Source organism: Etheostoma cragini, chromosome 17 (assembly GCF_013103735.1).
Source record: "Etheostoma cragini isolate CJK2018 chromosome 17, CSU_Ecrag_1.0, whole genome shotgun sequence".
Lineage (NCBI taxonomy): Eukaryota > Metazoa > Chordata > Actinopteri > Perciformes > Percidae > Etheostoma > Etheostoma cragini.
In genome coordinates, this window is record NC_048423.1 from 14,147,155 (window position 1) to 14,167,782 (window position 20,628).

Below are 20,628 nucleotides of genomic sequence, written 5' to 3' on the forward strand. Positions count from 1 at the left end.
AACTATATGTTTGAGCAAACCCATCCTTGAATTGAAGTTAGATTTTTGCGTTTTTTTGCATTCATAAAATAGAATACATCTTACAATAAAGACCCATTTTCCTTGTACCTGTAGCCTAATGTGTGTTATATTGTCCAATATTTTTAAAAGCACATCAACAGCCATAGTTGTCACGGGTGACATGCTCCTTCATTATCATGAATGTGGGCACTGTAGATTATATTAAGTCAATTCAACAAATACCTTCCTGCTGCTGTAAATACTCACTAACCCACACAAATTGTGTTAATAAACTGCTGTAAATAGTCCCAAACAAATGTATAATGTACTCCTGTTTGAGTAACATTTTACATCTTCAGTAGGAACAAATTAGTCAGAAAGTATAATCTTTGATTTGGTCTGTTCCAGGGATTTGTTGATAATAACAAAGATAGTCTGATGAACACTAGCCTTATCCTTATCCTATTGAATTAGTAATTTATAATGTAAAGTATGTGTAATGTTGGCTAAACAGCATTATTTCAATAGTACATTATAATGAGATACATTTTGATCCTCCTGTATGTAATCAACTAAATGGTGTACACACTATTTATTTATAAGACAGGACAATCTTACGCTTGTAAAAAAAACAAATGTATATCTAACAAAACAAGTATACAGAACAAATTTACATTTGGTGCATTGCAAACTCTCAACACGTCCTCGATCCATACAATCACACACTCACACACTTTGTTTTTAGAGAACTTTATCTGGATTCCATTTCAACCAACACTGTAAAGTTTCATCGACATCCAAAAGTGATATTTGTGACTAACATATGAATGAAAAAATAATTTGTATAAATTGTGTCACTGTATTTGATCCTCATGACTCCATCACACGCAATGGCTGACTACTGAACCTCAGACCGTCAGCTGTTGATGTGATGTCACTTGGTGCTTGGTACACACATTAGATCTACCAGGAATCAGGCACTTAAACTGCAATTCATTTCATTACCTATAAAACTTATGTGAAAACACTGATCTACATTTTTCTTTCATTGTAGACGCATTACACGTTAAAGAGGGCTTGCTGCAGTGCCAGTAGCCCAATTTGCAACCCAATTTAAAAGCTAATTTAGACATAAAGTACGTAAAACCTGGTCCAAGTGTATCACAGGGATATATCACTTTGAGGACAATAAAGCCATGTCGGGACAGCCAGGAAAAGAAACAGTGGCTGTTTGTTACCCACACACAAATGAACTTCCTCTGGCAGCTACTATCACATACATACACAAATGCTGTGTGTATTTAATGATGACTTAAAAAACCTCTCCAAAGCTTTATGCTACAGTTCATGTGAAATATTTGAAAAACTAACAAGTAAAGGAAATGCATGACTAAAAATCTCGCAGTACTATAATGTGTTATCTTGACGTTTGTGATATTCAATTATGAGTTTTGTCAGTGTAAACAAATAAATAATTATTTACAAACTCTAGCAAAAAATGCAAACAAACAAATAAGCAGAGCATAAATAATTTACAAAAGGAATTATAATACAGACTTAGTATAAACATCTTTGGCATTTACTAAAATAGTTCCCCATTAATAAAAAAAGACATTCAGAATGAAAAGAATGATGAGAAACCATTTGGACCTGAAACAACTAAATGATTATGCTTTGGTTACAGTTTATGTTTGTCAGACACTGTGGTTAGCCATGAATGAGCTTCTTAATCCCAAACAGACAGAAACATATTAAAGATAGAGAACTAAACCACGTACAAGTTACAAGAAACTGTAGAAAAGAATATACAGCTTGTAAGTGGTTGCACAATGAACCCTTTAAAATGTAGACATAGGTACACAAGTTATAATTAGATAATCTGCTTTTAGATTTTTTTTAAACTCGTCCATTCTCATCAGTTTCTCTTTCCAAGCATGGGAAATGTATATAAGTTAACAGGAAAACTGGAATCGGCCATGGTTGCCTCCCAAGTGGATGGATCAAGTCAAAGCATGGACAGTATGGAAAGTATCATTTACCTTACAAATGGATTAAGTGATGACATGATGTTTACTTTGAGAGATGCTTGTCTATTGCCTTGTGATGTTCTTTTTTCTATCAGACTTGTTTCAGTTATCTGTGGACAGATCGAGAAAATAGCTTCCATTAACACCACATTAATAATTAAAACTAGGTCACTCTGTGAGATTTGCACAGTCATTGAGCCAGAGTGCAGCAACATGTGGGCTGTGTGAGTAAGAAAAAAGCGTGTCTTAAGTAACTGTGGCTGTGATTGTGAAAAGTGGCTGCAGGCTCATTTTCCACTGTTGAGCACTCAACAGAAGATCTCAAGTCCTTGGACCAAAACGCAAGGTCTTTTACAATGCATCTGGGGCATTGTACGTGGGCAAGCTGACAAGCAGAAATATAGCGTGACTATTTACTGTACTTTTTTTTTTTTGCTTCAGCCAACACACAACACAAAACCCTCCTACCATTACCTTATGAACACTGTTGGCAACGTCGGCTTATCTGAGGTTTGAAAAAGAGTTTGAAGGTTTAAAGACTTTATCCACATTATGCAAAGATAGAGAAAGTTCTCTCCCCCTACTTTCTGATATATATACTCTACACTGTACATAGCGATATATGTGTATCACATTACGTACTTATACATACAATAAACACACACAAATCATTCCCAAATCCTCGATATGTACAGTTGAGTTCACGTAATTTAAATTATTGCTGCATCGCACTTATACCACACTGTGAATATTCCATTTACACACTTCATAGGACAAGTTAAATATTTCAAAATGTCTGCATGTATGTCTATGTTTGTTGGACATTAGCTAACACTTAGCAGCAGGAAGGTTTCACTTAGCTTCCCAACCCCATCAAATTGTTTATCATGTCCTAATTTATAATATAACCTTATTAATAAAACTGCTCAAACTGTGAGGCATTAATTGAGTCATAAACAGCTCCCCACATGGACAAATGTAGGTATTACAGTAGGAATCCTTCAGTGCTCTGAATTACGAATAATGTTTCAAAGTTTCTGTATTTGAAAGGTAACATTATACATGCACACACACATAGCACACATCATTATTTCTAAAACAAAACAGAACATTAACGGTTAGAACTTTAAAGTAATTAAATTGTTTGTACTAACCTCTGCACTCATACTTGAGGTCGGAGAAGAACACCAGCTCTTGCGAGAAGACAAACAAGCCTAACCTTCCTCCGGCAAACGTCTTGTCATAAACTGGTCCTGAGTCAGCCATGATTTGTTTACCTTCGTAGACCACGACCCTACAAAATACAGAACACACAAAAACTTCTTAATGTGTTGAGATCATGATGCTTACTAATGTAGAGAATTTAATCTAAGAAAACTGCAATAGAGGGATAAAAGTGATTAAATACAATGACTTAAATATGTGCGGTAGCTCTTTTGAGTTCTGGAATCAAAGTGGCTTTTATTAAGCCAGAAAAACTAAAGGTGTTCCTGGTCAACTTCATTTCTTACCTTATAAAACCAGTCTTTGGTCTGTGGATGAGATGCCACCTGTAAGCTGTGTAGTCCTTCCACCCAATGTTTTTGGGGTCATGCCACAGAGTCCTCACCTATGTGAAATGGTTAAAAACACTTAATACTGCTTGGGCTTAAAAAGAGACCAAATTATATTTAGACCGCAGCCCACCTGTCCAACAGTGTTGCCTGTGTGCCACAAAGCATTTCGGAGGTTTTCTCCGGTTCCAGTGGTGGAGTTGACGACTTTGAGTGAAACACCAGAGATGCCGAATGCTTTGGAGGGCTTGTCCTCCCAGTAGGTCTGTGTGATCTGCTTCCACATCACTACATAAAAGCGGCCACTTGACTGATAGCCAAACACAAAGCCTGCATAGTCATCATCTCTGTCCGTGTTCACGTACATTGTTCCACTGAAGTCCACAGCGTTGAACTCGTCAAAACCTGCGATGGTATGAAAGAAACGTAATGCTAAATCTTTGTGCTCTGCAGCCAAATGGAGTTTTAAATCTTTTCAAAAACAGCAAAGGAAATGGTTGTTGGAGAGTAAACATACTAGTGCTGCTCACCTACTGCAATGCCTGGGTCAGAGTTGGCAGTCTGAACCAGCTCTTTGCCCTGGTGTCTGACCACCCAGTTGGGATCAATTTGAGTGGTTCCCTTTGGATCCAAGTGGACCATCTGGAACTTCCTGAAGTCTGTGACACTGATGGCATTGTTCTCAGGACACACATCAAGAATATCTGGGATATTGTCGTTGTCAAAGTCATCTTTGCAGGCATCCCCTCTTCCATCGCCTGTAAAAAAAATTACATACAAAAAATTGGTTTGACCTAATTTACATTAGACATGTATGATTTGACATGCCATGCATGATTTAAAATTATTTTTTTAAATTTTTCCAATTTTCCAATCTCTATGGCAGCTAATGTATCATTATAAAAATCCCACTGCAGTGAGTACTGAGGAGCTCCTACAAGATGATATTAAAGAGGAATTTGGAAAATAGAAATTCCTCCCAGGAAACTGGCTTTAACCATCTGAAGTCTGAAGTCTATTAGAGCCAGACTGCAGGTCAAAAGCTCACAGTGGAAAGGACGCCAGTGGCAACTGAAGGCGACTACGTGGAAGTAGCTAGCTGCTTTCTGTCATTATCTTTGTAATTACACTAGGGGGCTAAAACGACCCTATCAAATAAACACTATCTGACGAGCTGTGAAAGCATCAGTGTCCAGGGACCTCCTCATTTGCGGTCTGTTTCCAATTACAGACAACTGTACAAACTCCAGGTAACCCTGTTTAAATTGGGCACTGTGGATTAATCATGAGCAAAGCTTGACGGAAATAAAAACTTCAGCTTGGCGTGTGCCCGGCTGGGCGGCTCACTGAAGTCATGCAGAATGACATCACCCGTGCCAACTCAGACTTTTTCCCCAACCAACATTTTTCACACCTACTGCAGTGGAGCTAATTGCTGACTGTGAAAACATCTGGGACGAGGCATGCTAAAGCTGAGTAATGACTAGTACAAAGCACTACGAGCATGAAGCCCATAGGAGACAGACTCTTTAAGTAAACAAAAACACTGGGCCATTATGCAAGCTATTAATCTAGCTATAGATGATCATTGATAAATCCCCAGATTGACAAATTCTGCTACAGTCTCAATAGGTCTCTCACATCAGGCTGAATAATATTCAACGTCATGTGTGCTGGCAGGTAACTAATGATAATTCACAAAAAATTGATACATTATTGGTGAGATTATTTTGTGAACTGTTGTTTCCAAAGTCAAGAATAAACTTTCAATCTCAGATTTTGAGGCCACACAAACACAAAGTCCTTTCAGCGCTCATAAAAATGGCAAATCTGAGCATCTACAATTTCATAAATATAGCATTCAAAACTGGCATGTAAAATATAGCTGCATTAAACCTGTTCAGTCCAACAAACTGAAATGCTTAACTGGATCCCTAATATTAGTATATTTTACATTAGCCAAAAAGTACACTTCTAGTTACAGATTTATTAGTTTGTTGTTAGTTGTGTTTTAGCTCACAAGTCTTATGATAGCATGCAGCAAAATTATACTATTCTAACTTAGTAACTGACTTCTGAGAATTTTTATGTTTTCTTACTATTGACGCAGGCAAGTTATTTGTAGTTGAGTAGGAACCTTTCTCCATTACTGCTTAACACAGTGCACATACCACTGGACAAATATTCAAATAATCAACAGCTGGAGTTACACATGATGTTACATCCTCACCATCAGAGTCCAGCTGGTCTGCGTTGGGTGTCAGTCTGCAGTTGTCCCTGTCGTCAGGTATACCATCATCATCATCATCATAGTCACATGCGTCTCCTTTGCCATCCTTGTCGTGGTCAGCCTGGTTGGAGTTGGCCACATATGGACAGTTGTCCAGGTTGTTCTGATGGCCATCCTCATCAATGTCCTGGTTATTGTCACACTGATCTCCAACCAGGTCATTGTCTATGTCTGTCTGTTGGATAAATACAGACAGAGGTGAGCACTTCCTGTATCAACTGTTCTGAAATGTGTCATTATATGTAGTGTGATATGGTACCTGGTCAGGGTTGTGCAACAATGGACAGTTGTCACACTGGTCACCAACTCCATCCATGTCAGTGTCCTTCTGCTCAGTGTTATACACATAGGGGCAGTTGTCGCTCTCATTCAGAATTTCTGAGGAAAAAGGGTGGTTGATGACTTTTATTAAGGAATTTAAATACAAAAATTATAGTATTTTATCTGTTTAGGCTTGGCTTTTTTACCATCTCCATCAATGTCCACTGCACAGGCGTCCCCTTCTCCATTGTTGTCGGTGTCTATTTGAGCAGGGTTGTGTTCATAGGGACAGTTGTCGCAGCGGTCTCCAACTTCATCCTTGTCAAAGTCAAACTGGCGAGGATTGTAAAGTAGGGGGCAGTTGTCCTGTGAAGTAAAGTAAATAGTTGTTAGGGAATTATTTAAGTATCATGAATTTGATCATAGAATAAAATGTGTTGAAACTCTCGTACTCTCTCATCTAGAATTCCATCGTTGTCGTCATCCTTGTCACAAGCATCTCCTTGACCGTCTTTGTCAAAGTCTTCTTGTCCAGAGTTGGGAAGGCTAGGGCAGTTATCCTAAAATAGTGGTAGTAAGATATTTTTTACAGATAAAATAAGTTTATAATCACTGCAGGATAGGCTATGTCAAAAATGTGATAGAGTTTAATAAAATACCTTCTTGCAGTGATATGTGGCGTTGGCACCACACACAAGGTTCTGATTGGGCCAACCATCCAAGTCTGAGTCTTCTCCACAAATGAAGCCTTCTCCAGCATAACCAGTCTTGCACTCACACTTGTACATAGGGTCACTGAAGTGGCTGATGTAGATGCATTCAGCATATTTGTGACAGTTGTGGGTCTTGTCCTTGCATGGGTTCTCTGGCTCACACACCTAAAGAGAAAAACAGAGCAGATGGAAATGTATTATGAGACCTCGTCCAACATCAAGGGCAGTGGATCTGCCCAGAACCAACAGGCCCTCCATGCCCCTGTCATTAGTGTTTGACATGTTTTTATCTTATCAGCTTCTGATGACATGATTAAATTAAGGACTACTTATCTTACCATGACTCCTTGTAGCTTTCGTTTTGGAAAGCCACCCCAAAGTGCTACTACAAACCAAAGTGACAGGTTAAAGGTGAGATGTTGGCAGAGCCAAAGTCCAGGGACTTCTGGGCACAGTTAATTTCATGAAATCCCACTTAATTCAACATACATCCCACTACGACCCGCTGTTACCCATTTATTGCAGCACAAGGTATTCGCAGCTGCCACTCATTACCAGAGGATGAACATAACTGCAGTTTGGATGTCACTCCATGAGCTCATAGAGCAGTGAGTGACAGCAAGATACTGTAAAACAACTGTGAAATGGAGCCCCCTTAATGCCAGCGATGACACAATTCCCCTTTTTCCTAAATCAATTAGTGAAATTGGGGCATCGTATCAAAGACAAGCAGCTGCAGAGGCCAAAGAGTGACAAAATAGCTCTCAAGGGATGTTATGCAAGGGCCGGTCAAAGTGGCATGGCAAGTTTTTCTGTTTTCCAGGGAGTCTGTGAATTCAGTGATCACAAGGGAGCAGAAAAGTGTGTTCCAATCAAATAATTCATTTGAAACATATGGCATGTTGTATAACCTGTGATACTGTTACGGTGGAAATACTGAGCTGTTGATTGAGTTGGTATAGCCAAAGTTAAGAAAGAAACTTCACACCATTTTACTTAAATAAAAGCACTGATCCAGTCAACATCTACAGTTAAAATACAGTTGCAATCTGCCTCTGATCTTACAATGAAAGTTACAGAGATGTGTAACATGTGTTTGTTGTTAAGAGTTGCCCAACTCTCCTCCCTCTACTGCTGGCTGATACTGGATCAAGGTGAGTCACATTCCTATATGGTGGCCTCCCCTCTAACGCTGTGTAAAGACTTTTACTGCAAGAATAAGGCTTATGTACCACCTGGGTATGGGATGCCGTTTGTAAAGCGGATTACAATGAAAATGACGGCAACACTTTGTCACATTTAGCTTCAGACAACATTTAAAAAACTGGTATACATTTTTGAGGGTCACTTTTTTGCACATTTACAACAATACTGGTAAACTTAGAGATGTTTTAAATAGTTAAATCCAAATATTGAATGTTACACCTATATGTTATATCTAAATCTAAATGTTAAACTTAAATCTAAATGTAAATGTTCAATGTAAATGTTAAACCTAAATGTTCAATCCAAATGTTAAATCTAAATGTTAAATGATAAATCTAATTGTTAAATCTAAATGTTTCGGGTAAAACGTAATATTTACATAATAGGCCTATGCAAATTCAAAATGCCGGTAACCGGAAGTACCAAAATAAAAGCTTAAGGGGGTCAGTGCGTGTTTATAGTGTCAAATAACGAATAAAAACCATCTCATCCGGGGAAATGGATACTTGGACGTGTATTATTGTGATAATAACTACCTAAAATAATAAACACGTTTGGAGAAACTGTATTTAAAGAGATACCAGGTACGGTACTGTTGGCCATGATCGCTCTGCAAATGTCCAACGAATCGGCGTTAGCCGAGAACGACGGCAGAACCTTCCCAGCAGCTATACAACATTTTTCAACAGAAACAGCAACTGCCTCAAGGCCACAAAAGGCAAGTTAAAGTGATCCCCTCGTGGCTGGCTATAATAACATTTAGATTTAGATTTAAATTTAACATTTAGATTTAGATTTAGCATTTATATTTAACATTCATCATTGAGGGGTACATTTAATATTTGGATTTAACTATTTAAAAGATCTCTAAGTTGACAAATATTATTGTAAATGTTCAAAAAAGTGACCTTCAAAAATTCATACTAGTTTTTTAAACATTGTCTGAAGCTAAATGTGACAAAATGTTGTTATTTTCATCTTGAGCTGTTTTACAAACAGCACCCCATACCTGAGCTGCTTCCATCTTTAATAGATTTTACTGTATTTTGATTTCACTCTGTTTGAATGACATCCAATCAATAGTTGATTATTGGCACTGAATGACAGTAACTTTAACTCACCTGTTTGTTCTTTTTGGCAGCCTCCACACCCATACCAAAAGGCTGAGTGCCCTTGTAGCGCTTCGGACAGGGCAGGCAGTGGAAACCTGGATCGGTGTTGACGCAGCGCTGCATTCCACTCACTTTGTAGCAAACATCAGTAACCATGTCACACTGGGGGGAAGGAATAAAAGGTATCAGTAAAATGCAGAGAAATAATGACATCAGTCAAATCTTAAATACTTGTCTGCTTCATGCACATAAGAAAAACAAGAACTTTTACCTCATTGATGTCTTCACAGTGGGTACCATTTCCACGGAAACCAGTAGGGCATGGGCCACATTCCCAGGATCCATCTGGAGAGCTGTTGCAATCCACACCCCCAAAGCATGGGTTGGACAGACAGCCATCTGTAAGGAATTTAGATGACAAGAATGGATAAAACCATAGACTGTATAAAATATGGATGTAGTCTCTGAGATGTGACCCATAGGATTTTGGCCATTGCCATCTAGGCAGTGTTGAAAGCTTATCCCGAAATGGGCAGAGCTGGAGCGTGTAGGAGCTAAAGCTGGCCACATTAAGCCCACAGACTATGCTCGCCTCCTGTGATGGCAGCCCACGTGTAACTCAAAGCAGAATTTCCTTAATTATGCAAAACTTTAAGCCTGAATATAATGTAATAATGTAATAATAGGAACATACTAAGCCGTAAACATTCTTTATTCTGCTGTAAAGTTGGGCATAACATGAGGTCTATAGGGGTTAACATGGTGGTGTTTAGCAGGTATATTGATTACCATGTTCGGTATCAAAATAAATGTATCGTGTATGTACGTGTATGTATGTACAGGATATAAATTACCAATTGCATACAATATGCATAGCAATCTATCCAGTAGTTGTTCAGATAATTCAGTCTGGACCAACGTTGTGGACTAACCAACTGACATTGAGATCCCTAGACCTTGTCGCTTGCATGGCTAATGTAGAGTGGCTGGTGCTCACCAATAGGACAGGCTTTTTTGTTACAGCTGTCACTGTCAACGGCCTCCCCAATACACTTCCTGCCACCGTGCTCAGGTTCAGGGCTGTTGCACACACGTGCCCGACTTTTGACTCCTCCTCCACATGTTGCTGAACAGATTGCCCATGGAGACCAAGGACCCCAACCACCATCAACTAAAAGGATACAGAGAAAGAGTTTCAGCGGTTAATTTTTTAAAATAAAGCATTACCTTCCACAAACATTTTAATTAATTTCTTCTTGATACAAATTAGTCCACATAAAAGTCTCAAATCCAAAACATGGCCAGAGAGTCAGAAGCATTGAACTTAATACTACAAGAGAAAATAACTGATTTACAAGAGGCCAGTCCAAAACACATGGAGAATGTTACCATGGGGGAGCCATGAGGCACAATAAAGTCTGGTTGTTTGATACGGATGCTGCTTCACTGGAAAAGCTGCTTTTGAGTGTTCCGCGAATAGGCGGAAATACTCACTAGGGCAGGGCTTGGCAGTGCAGCGCTGAGTCTCTCTCCCACTTCCCTCGCAGTCTTTACCCCCCAGTTGTGGCACGGGAGCATTGCAGTGTCGTATCCTGGTGATCTGTCCTTCTCCACAGGTCCCTGAGCAGGACGACCACGGTGACCACAAACTCCACCCTCCATCCTGCCGAACTGGGTTTCAAACATCAAACACCAAAACACATGTCACGTATTATCCTCTAGATTTCCACTCAGTCAAATAGTTACAGACATATATAATTTGCAAAAGCAAAAAAAAATGGACACCACATTTTCTACAAGTAAACATTATGCAATGCTGGCGATCATGGCTCACTTTCAAAGATGTTCTAAGATGCTTACGCCAGTATTTATGTCATTGTGGGCAAACTATCCTCCAGTGGTTAGATTGATTCAGTCAATCATACAGATGTAGAGTAATGTTAGCTGCAAGGAATAACACATGACAATCCCACAATTTATCAAACACATAATTCATCAATTTCTGCATCCCCCTCAAACATATATAGTACAGCTATTGATCATTAATATTTGGTATTTTTGCATGGCAGGCAGTGGTGGGTCATTGCACTGTGGTACACCCTCTCAGTCAGTGATGTATTTGGGAGTAACTTTGACTGGGCAGACCCTGCTAGCCCTGCGATTTAACCTCAGTCAGATGGATCAATTTTCAACAGATTTATGGAGGTGTGAACTTGGTCTTTTGTACTTTTGGGGTATCTCCTCTCATATTTTACTCAGTTTTTCCATCATGTTCCTTCCTCCCATATGTCATAGTGTTATTTGTTTCAGATTATTGTATAGTTGTAGCAATGGCAGATGCATATTTTGATCAATATATTATCCCAGCGCTAAGGGTGTAGCTACTTGTTACTTCTATTTATTTAAATGAAGTGTCAGGAGATTTTTTTAAACATCCTCACCACGGCTGTCACATTTGCCCAGGCTGCACTTGCGGGTCTGAATAGATGGTCCAGTGCAGGGGTTGCTGGTTGCATCACAAGACCGACCCCTCTGTTGAGTTCCTATCCCGCAGGTGACTGTGCACTCTGTCCACTCTGACCAGGGGGACCAGCCATCCTCACTGTCTTTAGCTGAAAAAGTAAAAGCACAAACGTCAACATGTTATTCCTTGTTCTGCATAAGAAACACTTCGTTTCTGCTCAATGTTAAAACTGAATAATACAAGTACTAGCAGAGGATCATGACTGCACTGTTTTTATTCTTTATGTCAGCCATTTATCATGACCTTATTAAAAAAAAACACAGTTGCCACTCTGAGTGTCTTCTATTTTGACCAATAAATATGTGGGTCGCTCACAAAGACAAACTGCCTGCAACAGTCCTGTGGTATTTAAAATTCAATATGTGAGGAACATTGTTTTTTTATGGCATATAGAACCATTCATTTTAAAAATATATATATATATATATATATATTATAATTGTGTTTATATGCTGGTTGCATTGGCTAAAAGAAGGTTTCGACTACTTACGCATACAGACTGGGCAGCAATCACCATCGATAAATGACGGGCTTGCACAGGCCACAGCGGGGCATGTAATTTGGTGACACACAATCTTGGACTCCTGCCATCAATTAATATTAGAGATATCAGGGTCATTGACATTCATAATACATCTGTATATATTTATATATATTTCCATATAACATGGTAGCCTACTACCTGGCAGGTACATTTGGTGCAGCTGTCTACAACCCAGTCTTCCTTATCATCAAACAGGCGGCCATCCTGCCAGCACATGTTTTTCTCTTTAGAGTTCTTCATCCTCCCAAGGGCCTCCTTCATGACTGTGTTCTCCTCAGTCTGAACATACAATAACCGACAGATTTGCAGTCAGCAAAGAAATCAGTCAGAAACGATTAGGACACACTCATGATAAAGGTACGCTGCATTCCATGGAGTATTTGAAGGTATACACCTGCTGACAAGCTGATTCTATTAAGAGACCATGTTTTCACCAGGTGGAAAGAGGATTAGTACACCCTGCTGCAGTGGAAGCACTGTTTCTCACATAAGTATTACTCATATAGAAGTAAGATTACTTATGTTGAAAACCAGTCAAGTTTAAGCACAAACATCGCTCGCTAAGAACCACAACCACCACATTACATATTATAATAATTAAAGGTCAGGTGTAGCATTCTACCACACTTTCAATTAACTTTTCTGTCCCTCTCCAGTTAAGTAAAGGTCTGACGTGGACACCTCCAAAGGATTATGCAACATCTTTCTTTAAGGAGGGTAAAGAAGCTGGAGAACACTTCAACGGACCGGAAAGAATGATCGATTTGTAAATTAAAACAAAAAAATACACCTAAACGAAATTTCAAAATGTGCTTATCATTACTCCAAATTGCAGACTATATATAATTAATTTCATAATGTTTCTAGGAAAACAGCCCTTTAAAAGTGCTGTTTAGTAACGCACAATGCAACCTCTAACCCAACTGGAGATCAAGGGATCTCTGGCTGGACTCCTGAACACTTAGAAGCTGTCAGTCGATAAACTACTGCCAAAGGTTTGTGTTAGTTTGTGTGTGTGTGTGTGTGTGCATCCTCCCGTCGAATAGGGAGGCAGTAGTGTGCAGCACTAGAATCTCAGACACCACTCGGTCTGGAAGAGCCTCAGGGACCCTTCTTATCCCAGCCTTTTTTTCTTTCTCCCAAGGTTCATGCCCAGACTCTTATTGCTGGGAGCCTCCCAGAGGAAACACATGGACTGTTTAAACACAGCCAGACATTAGACTGGACCCCATTGCTGCCAGGGAAACACTTCCTATATCCACATGTAACATGTCATAAAATCAGTCTGACACGTCTGCAGCTACTTACTGTTTGCTTTCAAACCAATGTAGGTTACCTAGTAACCTTTATCAACCCTTAAACCTCCTGGCTGCCACACTGAGAATTGTTTCATATGTTTCCCTAAAATATCAATTTTCTCTGAAATGTTGATTTCCTTCCCATGTACAAAAACAGATTTTACGAATTTTACCCTTATCACTGAAATTGGCCTATAAAGCACAGCGAAACAGGTAGTAGCTTGTCTAACACAATCAAAGTGATTTACACTATGTCACTTCTAACTTACCACTTTTTGCAAGCCATCAATCAGGTTGCTGACGACAACACGTAGGCCTTTGAGCTCCTGGAACATGGTGCTAAGTTCCTCGCAGGAGCGTTCACACATATCTGCGCCCAGATCATCTGTCTTCTGACCGATGATGTTTGTAGTGATTGAGGGACTCACATCCACAATTTCTGTGCTCTCGCTTACAATATTGGCATCATCTAGAAGGGTAAAAAAAAAGAGACATCAGGATAAATTAGCAAGCAACACTGGTGATGGAAAACACATTTAAAAGACATGACGATTGAAACACAAGGACTCTGATCAGGGAACAGAGTGATTTCCTGTTTTCCTGTAGCAGGCAAAAAGATCACAACAATGCGGTGATTACAATGTTTATTGTGTTCCAAAAAACAGATGTTCAGTCAGCATGTGTTTGATTTGAAAAAATGTATCTGTTTGAAATGGTGGCAGTAAATCTAACCACTAGAGATGACAGAAGGGATTGAGAAATCTGGGTGTTCCTGGAGTGACGAGAAACCACACCGTTGTCATAAATCTCTACAGACTTTTGGGAGAAGTGGACACTTATAGTATGCTCTTAAGAGACCGGAGTGACCACACAGATGGATTGACAAGGAGCCTGTAAAGCTAACGATCTTGTCCTTACAGCTGATCGGTAGCACGGGAACTAGAGAAACTCTTGTCTAGATGTCAGCACAGTCCAGACCAAAGTGTGTGAAAATCCCTAAAGTCAGAGCATTTATCCTTCATTACTAACAGGAGAAAGTCTTCTCTTTCAGTGCATGATAGGAATGCAATCTTAAACCACAGGGTTGTCTGAAGGGCTAAATGATGAGTCTTCTGTGCGCAATCTGGAAGAGTAACGTGTCTACCAGCTGTGATCGTTGTACAACATAGACAGGATGGGGGATCTTTTGTAGGGCAGTTTGCTTTAAATCGTGTGATAATAATGGGCATCTAATGGAGCTCAGAGCAAATTCTTTCAGGAAGACTTCTAAATAACGTCAATCACCGCTATTTCTTCCTAAAACTATTCAGCTGTTAAGAGGCATCCACTTTTTAGTAAGCCAACCAAAATTGCCCACAAAATTCATGATCCAATTCCACAACGACATCCTGCTTGGAATGTCTTCTCTCTTGCTATCAGCTGTCTTTTCAGTCAAATGTGCAACCCTCTTCCTCCCCTTCCAGCTCTGGTCATCAACCACGGCTGCCTGAGTCCCTTTCTGGCAGCCAGCTCCTTCGTTCGGTCTCCGGGTTTCTTTTCCACCATCACCAGTGTAAAGGCTCCATCTGAAGGAATATGTTAGGCTTTTCCACCACTTTAAAAACAAATTAACGAAGGAGTCTAACCCCCAAAGATGCTGTACATTTCATTTTATTCTTATGTACAATACATCTTTACATATCGGCAACAGTCTCTCCTGATTGAAATCCTTTACACTCCCTCAATGTATTTGCCCAATTTGTATCACAAATCACTGAATTTCAGTGACATCATGATGAGCTTTATGACTGCGTGATGCCGAAAAAAAAACACACAACACACATATCAAAACTCCAAAGCATAGCACCTATCTTCAACTGGTTTGGATCTTGCTATGTGAATTGGTGAAGATTAATAGTAGACTGGGGGACTCTAAATCAAGTAGTCATCCAAATTACCCAATGATGTCCCATTGTAGCCAATGCTATGTTTACTTTCCTTTCCAGTCTGCTAGATTCATCGAAATCTCAGGAGGGCTTCACGCCGTGTGTGCATGTGAACTTGCGCGAGCTTGTCTGTGAAAGCATTTACACATTCTCCTCTCCCTGATAGATTCTCTTATTTTCTCAAAGCAGATAGAGGAAAGAATTAAAAAAAAGAGCAAAAACCTTGGGTAGTTTAAATTCTGCTCATTAATGTTCAACATGACAGTTTTTATGAGCGTGGGTTGTGTGGGTGTATGAGGTTTATGATTTTACTTTTGGCATTGGAATTGCTACCAGGGCAGAGCCTTGACTGGTACCAGCCAGCAGGCAGAAAACCTCCAGGCCTGGGTGACATTTGTTAAACAAATAAACTCATTCAGCTGGAATTCAACACTGCTTGTGGCGACAGAAATGCAACAACCGCACAAACACGCACACTGCATTTGGATTTGCTTTGTATGTGTGTTTCCAGATCTGGTGAACCTTTAGCTTTGTTGGAAATGATGATTCTGTATCTGTATCTTTTTAGTTGCAGTCGCTTTTCGTGCGAGCCATTGCTAAATATCAACAGGTCCTACTCCTCATGAGAGAAAAGCTCCAGCTGAGAAAAGCAACCCAATCAGCCAATTTATGACTTCATTTTGTGTGCGTGTGTGTATGTGTGTGTGTGTGTGTGTGTGTGTGTGTGTGTGTGTGTGTGTGTGTGTGTTTGTGTGTGTGTGTGTGTGTGTGTGTGTGTGTGTGTGTGCAGCTGGAAGTGGAAGCTCCCTGCTCTGCAGTATAGCATTTACTTTCTCATTTCTATTTTCTTTCCCAGAGCATTATCTACAAATCTACTGCCAATGGAAATAAATGTAAGCATCTGTATCTCCTTTTGTTCACCACGCACACTGCTCGACCTCAAGCCACTGCATCGACACTGCTGTTTCCGTAAACATGAAGTAATGGTGGGAGATCTTGCCACATATCAAATCTGCAAATTTCTTGACCCGCTAACAAAAAAAACTAAAAAAAAGCTTAAGTCATACAAAGGGAGTTAACTGAGAATGCTAAACTGTTTGTTCTGGAAAGTTTCTATGACTGATACTTAAAAAAACAAAGACACCAGGCTTTTGAGGCGTGCATGTGAAAGAGTTTTCCAGTCCCATCTGCCATGTATTGGGCTTGAAACAGTTAGCAAATATAATTATTTTGACTCATCATTCGGCTTGTAAAAATCACACAAATAGAAATTGTTCCCCCTGCTCGAGTATGGCCGGAAACCTTTGGGTGAATGCTGGATTAAACATTTAAATAAAACCACAAAAAGAAAATCCACTCTTACCTTGTTTAGGGACCTCACAGTCTCTGCTCACCAGGACATCTTCCACTGGGGTGTCGAAGATTAAACGCACATTCTGCATGAGGCCCTGTGTGGTAAGGTAAATATGGTTCTCTTTTACATATTTCAGAAGGGACATACGACATACGGGCTACTAGTCTAACAGGACATGGGAAACAGTCAGACAAATACTTTCACTCTTGACCTTGTTGAATTTTAAACACAAGGGACAATTTGAAACTACATTTGGAGTCTTATTTTGAAACTACCATTGGAATCTTTTCCACACAGGAAGACCAGAGCAACACTAAGCCTTTCTGCCACACTTTAAAGAGGGAGTATGCTCATCTGTACTTTTGTTAAACTGAGATTTTATGATAAGCTTAGTTAGGAATACAGTTTCATGTAAGTTATGAGAGATGACAAAATAGTATAGGGTCATGAAACTCGGCAAGCTCAGCTAGAAAACACACACAAGGACTAAAGTAAAGATTCCAAATGGGAGATCTGTGTCTAGCTAGGCTGTAGTCGCTGTCTTACCCTGAAGTGGTTTTCCCTCGTGGATCCCTTTGCCACATACATTCGGCTTCCCTCTGCCTGCAGGTGCTCATAGAAAGGCTCATCCAGGATGAAGCCGTCTATCAGGCTGCAGCCTACAAACAGGTTTGCATTCTCCCCATGAACATGAAGTGTGATATTCTTCCACTGTGAGTCAGACAGGTCCACATCCTCAAATGAAACCACATTCTGGGAGCCGTCCACCCAGTATGCTAGGTCCAGAGTGTTTGCCCGTCCGTTGGATACAATCTCAAACTGCCGCCTACCATCAGGGCCTTCTAAACCAATCAGGGTACCCCTCGAGGCCCGGTCCTGGCGTATGCTGGCCACAAACACAAAGCCCTCATTGTTTTGGATCTGACGTAGTATTTGTTTAAGTATGGGGGGGCTCACTGGAGGCAGGTGGTCGAAGCGTATGAAGCGGTAAGCAGGGGCATCTGAGTCTTGACCCCGGAACTGTTTGGCCCCCAGAGTCTTGCGAGTGATTTGGGTGATTTCAAACAAGTCAAATGATGTCTCGTCCTCCTGCTCACCATCTACAAATCAGACCCATGCATATGGACAGATATGTAAGACATACTCCATAATTAGAGTTCATAAGCCATAAGACAAAGGAACAAGGGCCAATGGCAAACAAATGGAAAAACTTCACTGGATGATTGTCCCTGAAGTTAGTGGGACTTCTAGAATTGAGTTACCTTGAATAATAATAGCAATCATATCAATAACTTTGATCATTATTATCAGTCAGCATTACAGTCATTAACAAGTGTTCCACTTACCTTGTGGTAATGCGTGGAGGAAATAAAAGGATAAGAGCAAGAAGAGGCTTCTCCTGAGTATCATATCTCCTTCAAAAACATAAATGTTGGTTTATTATTAGTTTTTGTCTTTTTTCCGACACACTGGGTCCATCTCAAATGTTGAGTTTGCAGTCGAGTTTATGCACTGCTCAGTGAATAATTCAATGGAACAAATCGGGAGATAACAATGTTAGAATAGAAGAAAAATACTAATCTATTTAACTACTGTTCCGCTATAATATATCTACTGTTCACAGCATCGCATGTAGACTGTTTTGTAGCCTGTTGACTGTTGAGGAATAAAATCGCTTAACTCTTTTGAAGTGTTCTCAATCAACAGGTAATGAATTACTCAATACGCAGCGCTGGTGAATTCTCTCAAATCTTCACAGAGAAAACTACAACAAGAAAAAGTGCCGTCCACGTCCTTACCTGGCATATACTGTCTTAATTTTGTAGATTCAGTCAGATATCCGACAACTCAAAAATTAAAAAAAAGGGAAATCGGGGGTTGGGGGGTAGGGGGGAAAGCCGATGATTAAATAAATGAGAAATGGTATCTCCTGTAAACCTCGTGCGTAAAAAGCGTAAAGTCCACTTTGGTTCACTACATCCACAGCCTGCAGGACTTTAGGCACAACGGTGACTGAATGAGGCACAACCTCCCTCCTCTTATATAAAGGCTCGCAGAGAGCCTGTCAATCAAACTTTTTGGGGTATTCAACCATTTGCGACCGATCGTTAAGAGACAGAGTTACATAATCATCTTCCAATGGCGTAATTTTCTTACCCGCGCGCTCGCACAGAGCCCCTGGGGGGGTGGGGGGGTGGACCCCTCCCTTCCTCTCTCACAACAGTGATGCCCACCATCCCCTCCCCATCAAACCCACCTTCCCACCGTGTCTGAAGCACTTTCACTGGGGAAGGGAGGTGGGGGGGAGTGGGCTTTTTTTTTACGCTGAAGGTACAAAGTTATGGCGATAAAGAAACCAAAAATACACGTATTCAATAGCTGTAGGAGTAGTAGGCTAGGTGCTCTTAAAAGTACAATAAAAGACAGCAGTTTTTATAAACATTCATATATGTGTGAGGTATTAAACAGAACTTTGACCACAGCTTTCCTGAATCGTAAATGTTATTTACTAAAGAAATAACACAAGCAAAAAGTAAAGATTTTGAAACAGCACTTTGACTGAAGCAGTGCTATAATTTAAAACTTGCAAAACATCAATAAGTCAAAGTGAGAATCCCAGGTATGCCCGCAATGTGAGAAGAAAGCATGACTATTACCTCTAACACAATAGATACTGGATGCTTCCACTTTGCTGGCAAGAAGTGTCTTGTGTCTGGAGATTGTCAGGTTTTTGCCAAGGCTTACCTCTGAGTGTCAGGGAAAGAAAAGCTGATACTGCCACTGAACGTCTCATTCTTGGAGCCCTGTAGAGGGATCGTAGCTCTGGATGTGGGTAACCCTAAGTGTACCAATAGGATACGACTTAGAGATGGTTTGCGTCAATTGGAAACGTGCATTCCATTTAGAGGAAAAAAGTGGCTGAAGCGCAGACAGTTTCTTAATAAATGGGGATCCTGCTTTTCAACAACATGGATTAACTAACCTGACATAAATTAGAAACAGTAGTGAACGGTTAGTCAGACATACAAGAATATAACGATGCTCACTGATGGTGAAAGCATTCCGAAGTGACCAGAGAGAACATCACATTAAAACTGTCAAGGGTGGAAAAAATGTAAATGCTCCACAGACTTAGAGGTGGTGAATCTGTCAGTTGTAGTTTTGCAAGATGGGTTTTAATTTGATTGAATATGACTCTTTTAAATCATGAATCATCAACATCTTCAGTGGCTATTTTAGTATAAAGAGGCTTTTAGTTTTCAAAGCTTTTGGTATGAACTAGACTTTGTATACTATAGCCATTGGCCACAAATAATGTAAATACTATCATCGCAATGCCTCCACTGATACCTTTAATTTCTAAAATCTGCACTCATCCACTTTTACCAACATGACAAATAGTAGTACAAAGTACTTGATTAGTACTAAGGCTTTACCAGAGGAGTTGGCATCCTCAACATCGCTTTCAAAAAGTGCAGAGCTACAGCAAAGCAAATGTTGGCAGTGGAAGCGAATAAGAGTCAGCAACAAGTCCATGTCAGACTTGTTTACACCAAACTGTGCCATAAAGAGAGAGTAAAGAACACACTGCTCTAATATCTTGCTCAAAACACTCAGAATTTTCCCAGTCCAGGTTTCCATTGCTTTCAAGCTATTTCTGGTAACTTTCTGGGTGATTTGGACCACACCATGTCCAACACTTACCTACGCAGCAGAGAATGGACATGGACTCCTCTTTTAAAATCACGGATCAGGAGTAGTCATAAAATGAAGGTGATGGATGTCAGTTAGGTTAGTTTCCAGCTCTCTTCTCCAAGCTG

General features: G+C 40.0%; 1 protein-coding gene across 5 annotated transcripts; it reads right to left on the reverse strand.

Annotated features, from left to right (window-relative positions):
* Window positions 1-734: 734 nt before the first annotated feature.
* On the reverse strand, window positions 735-19,654 carry thbs2a (thrombospondin 2a). Of its 5 annotated transcripts, XM_034898450.1 has the most exons (24): window positions 18,607-18,948; window positions 18,154-18,222; window positions 17,354-17,907; window positions 16,817-16,901; window positions 13,798-13,997; window positions 12,369-12,509; window positions 12,177-12,270; window positions 11,604-11,774; window positions 10,657-10,833; window positions 10,160-10,333; window positions 9,434-9,561; window positions 9,172-9,324; window positions 6,791-7,009; window positions 6,584-6,691; window positions 6,338-6,497; window positions 6,130-6,248; window positions 5,811-6,045; window positions 4,111-4,338; window positions 3,714-3,985; window positions 3,539-3,636; window positions 3,182-3,321; window positions 2,502-2,532; window positions 2,100-2,137; window positions 735-2,068 (listed from the first exon to the last, which is right to left on the reverse strand). In XM_034898450.1, the coding sequence occupies exons 1-23, from the start codon at window positions 18,611-18,613 to the stop codon at window positions 2,134-2,136; spliced, it is 3,567 nt and encodes a 1,188-aa protein (XP_034754341.1). In that variant the 5' UTR covers window positions 18,614-18,948; the 3' UTR covers window positions 735-2,068; window positions 2,100-2,133. The 5 variants fall into 5 exon arrangements, with proteins under 5 accessions (XP_034754341.1, XP_034754342.1, XP_034754340.1 ...); XM_034898451.1 differs by lacking the exon at window positions 18,607-18,948 and adding an exon at window positions 19,465-19,654 and having other exon boundaries at window positions 735-2,137; XM_034898449.1 differs by having other exon boundaries at window positions 735-2,137.
* Window positions 19,655-20,628: the final 974 nt, after the last annotated feature.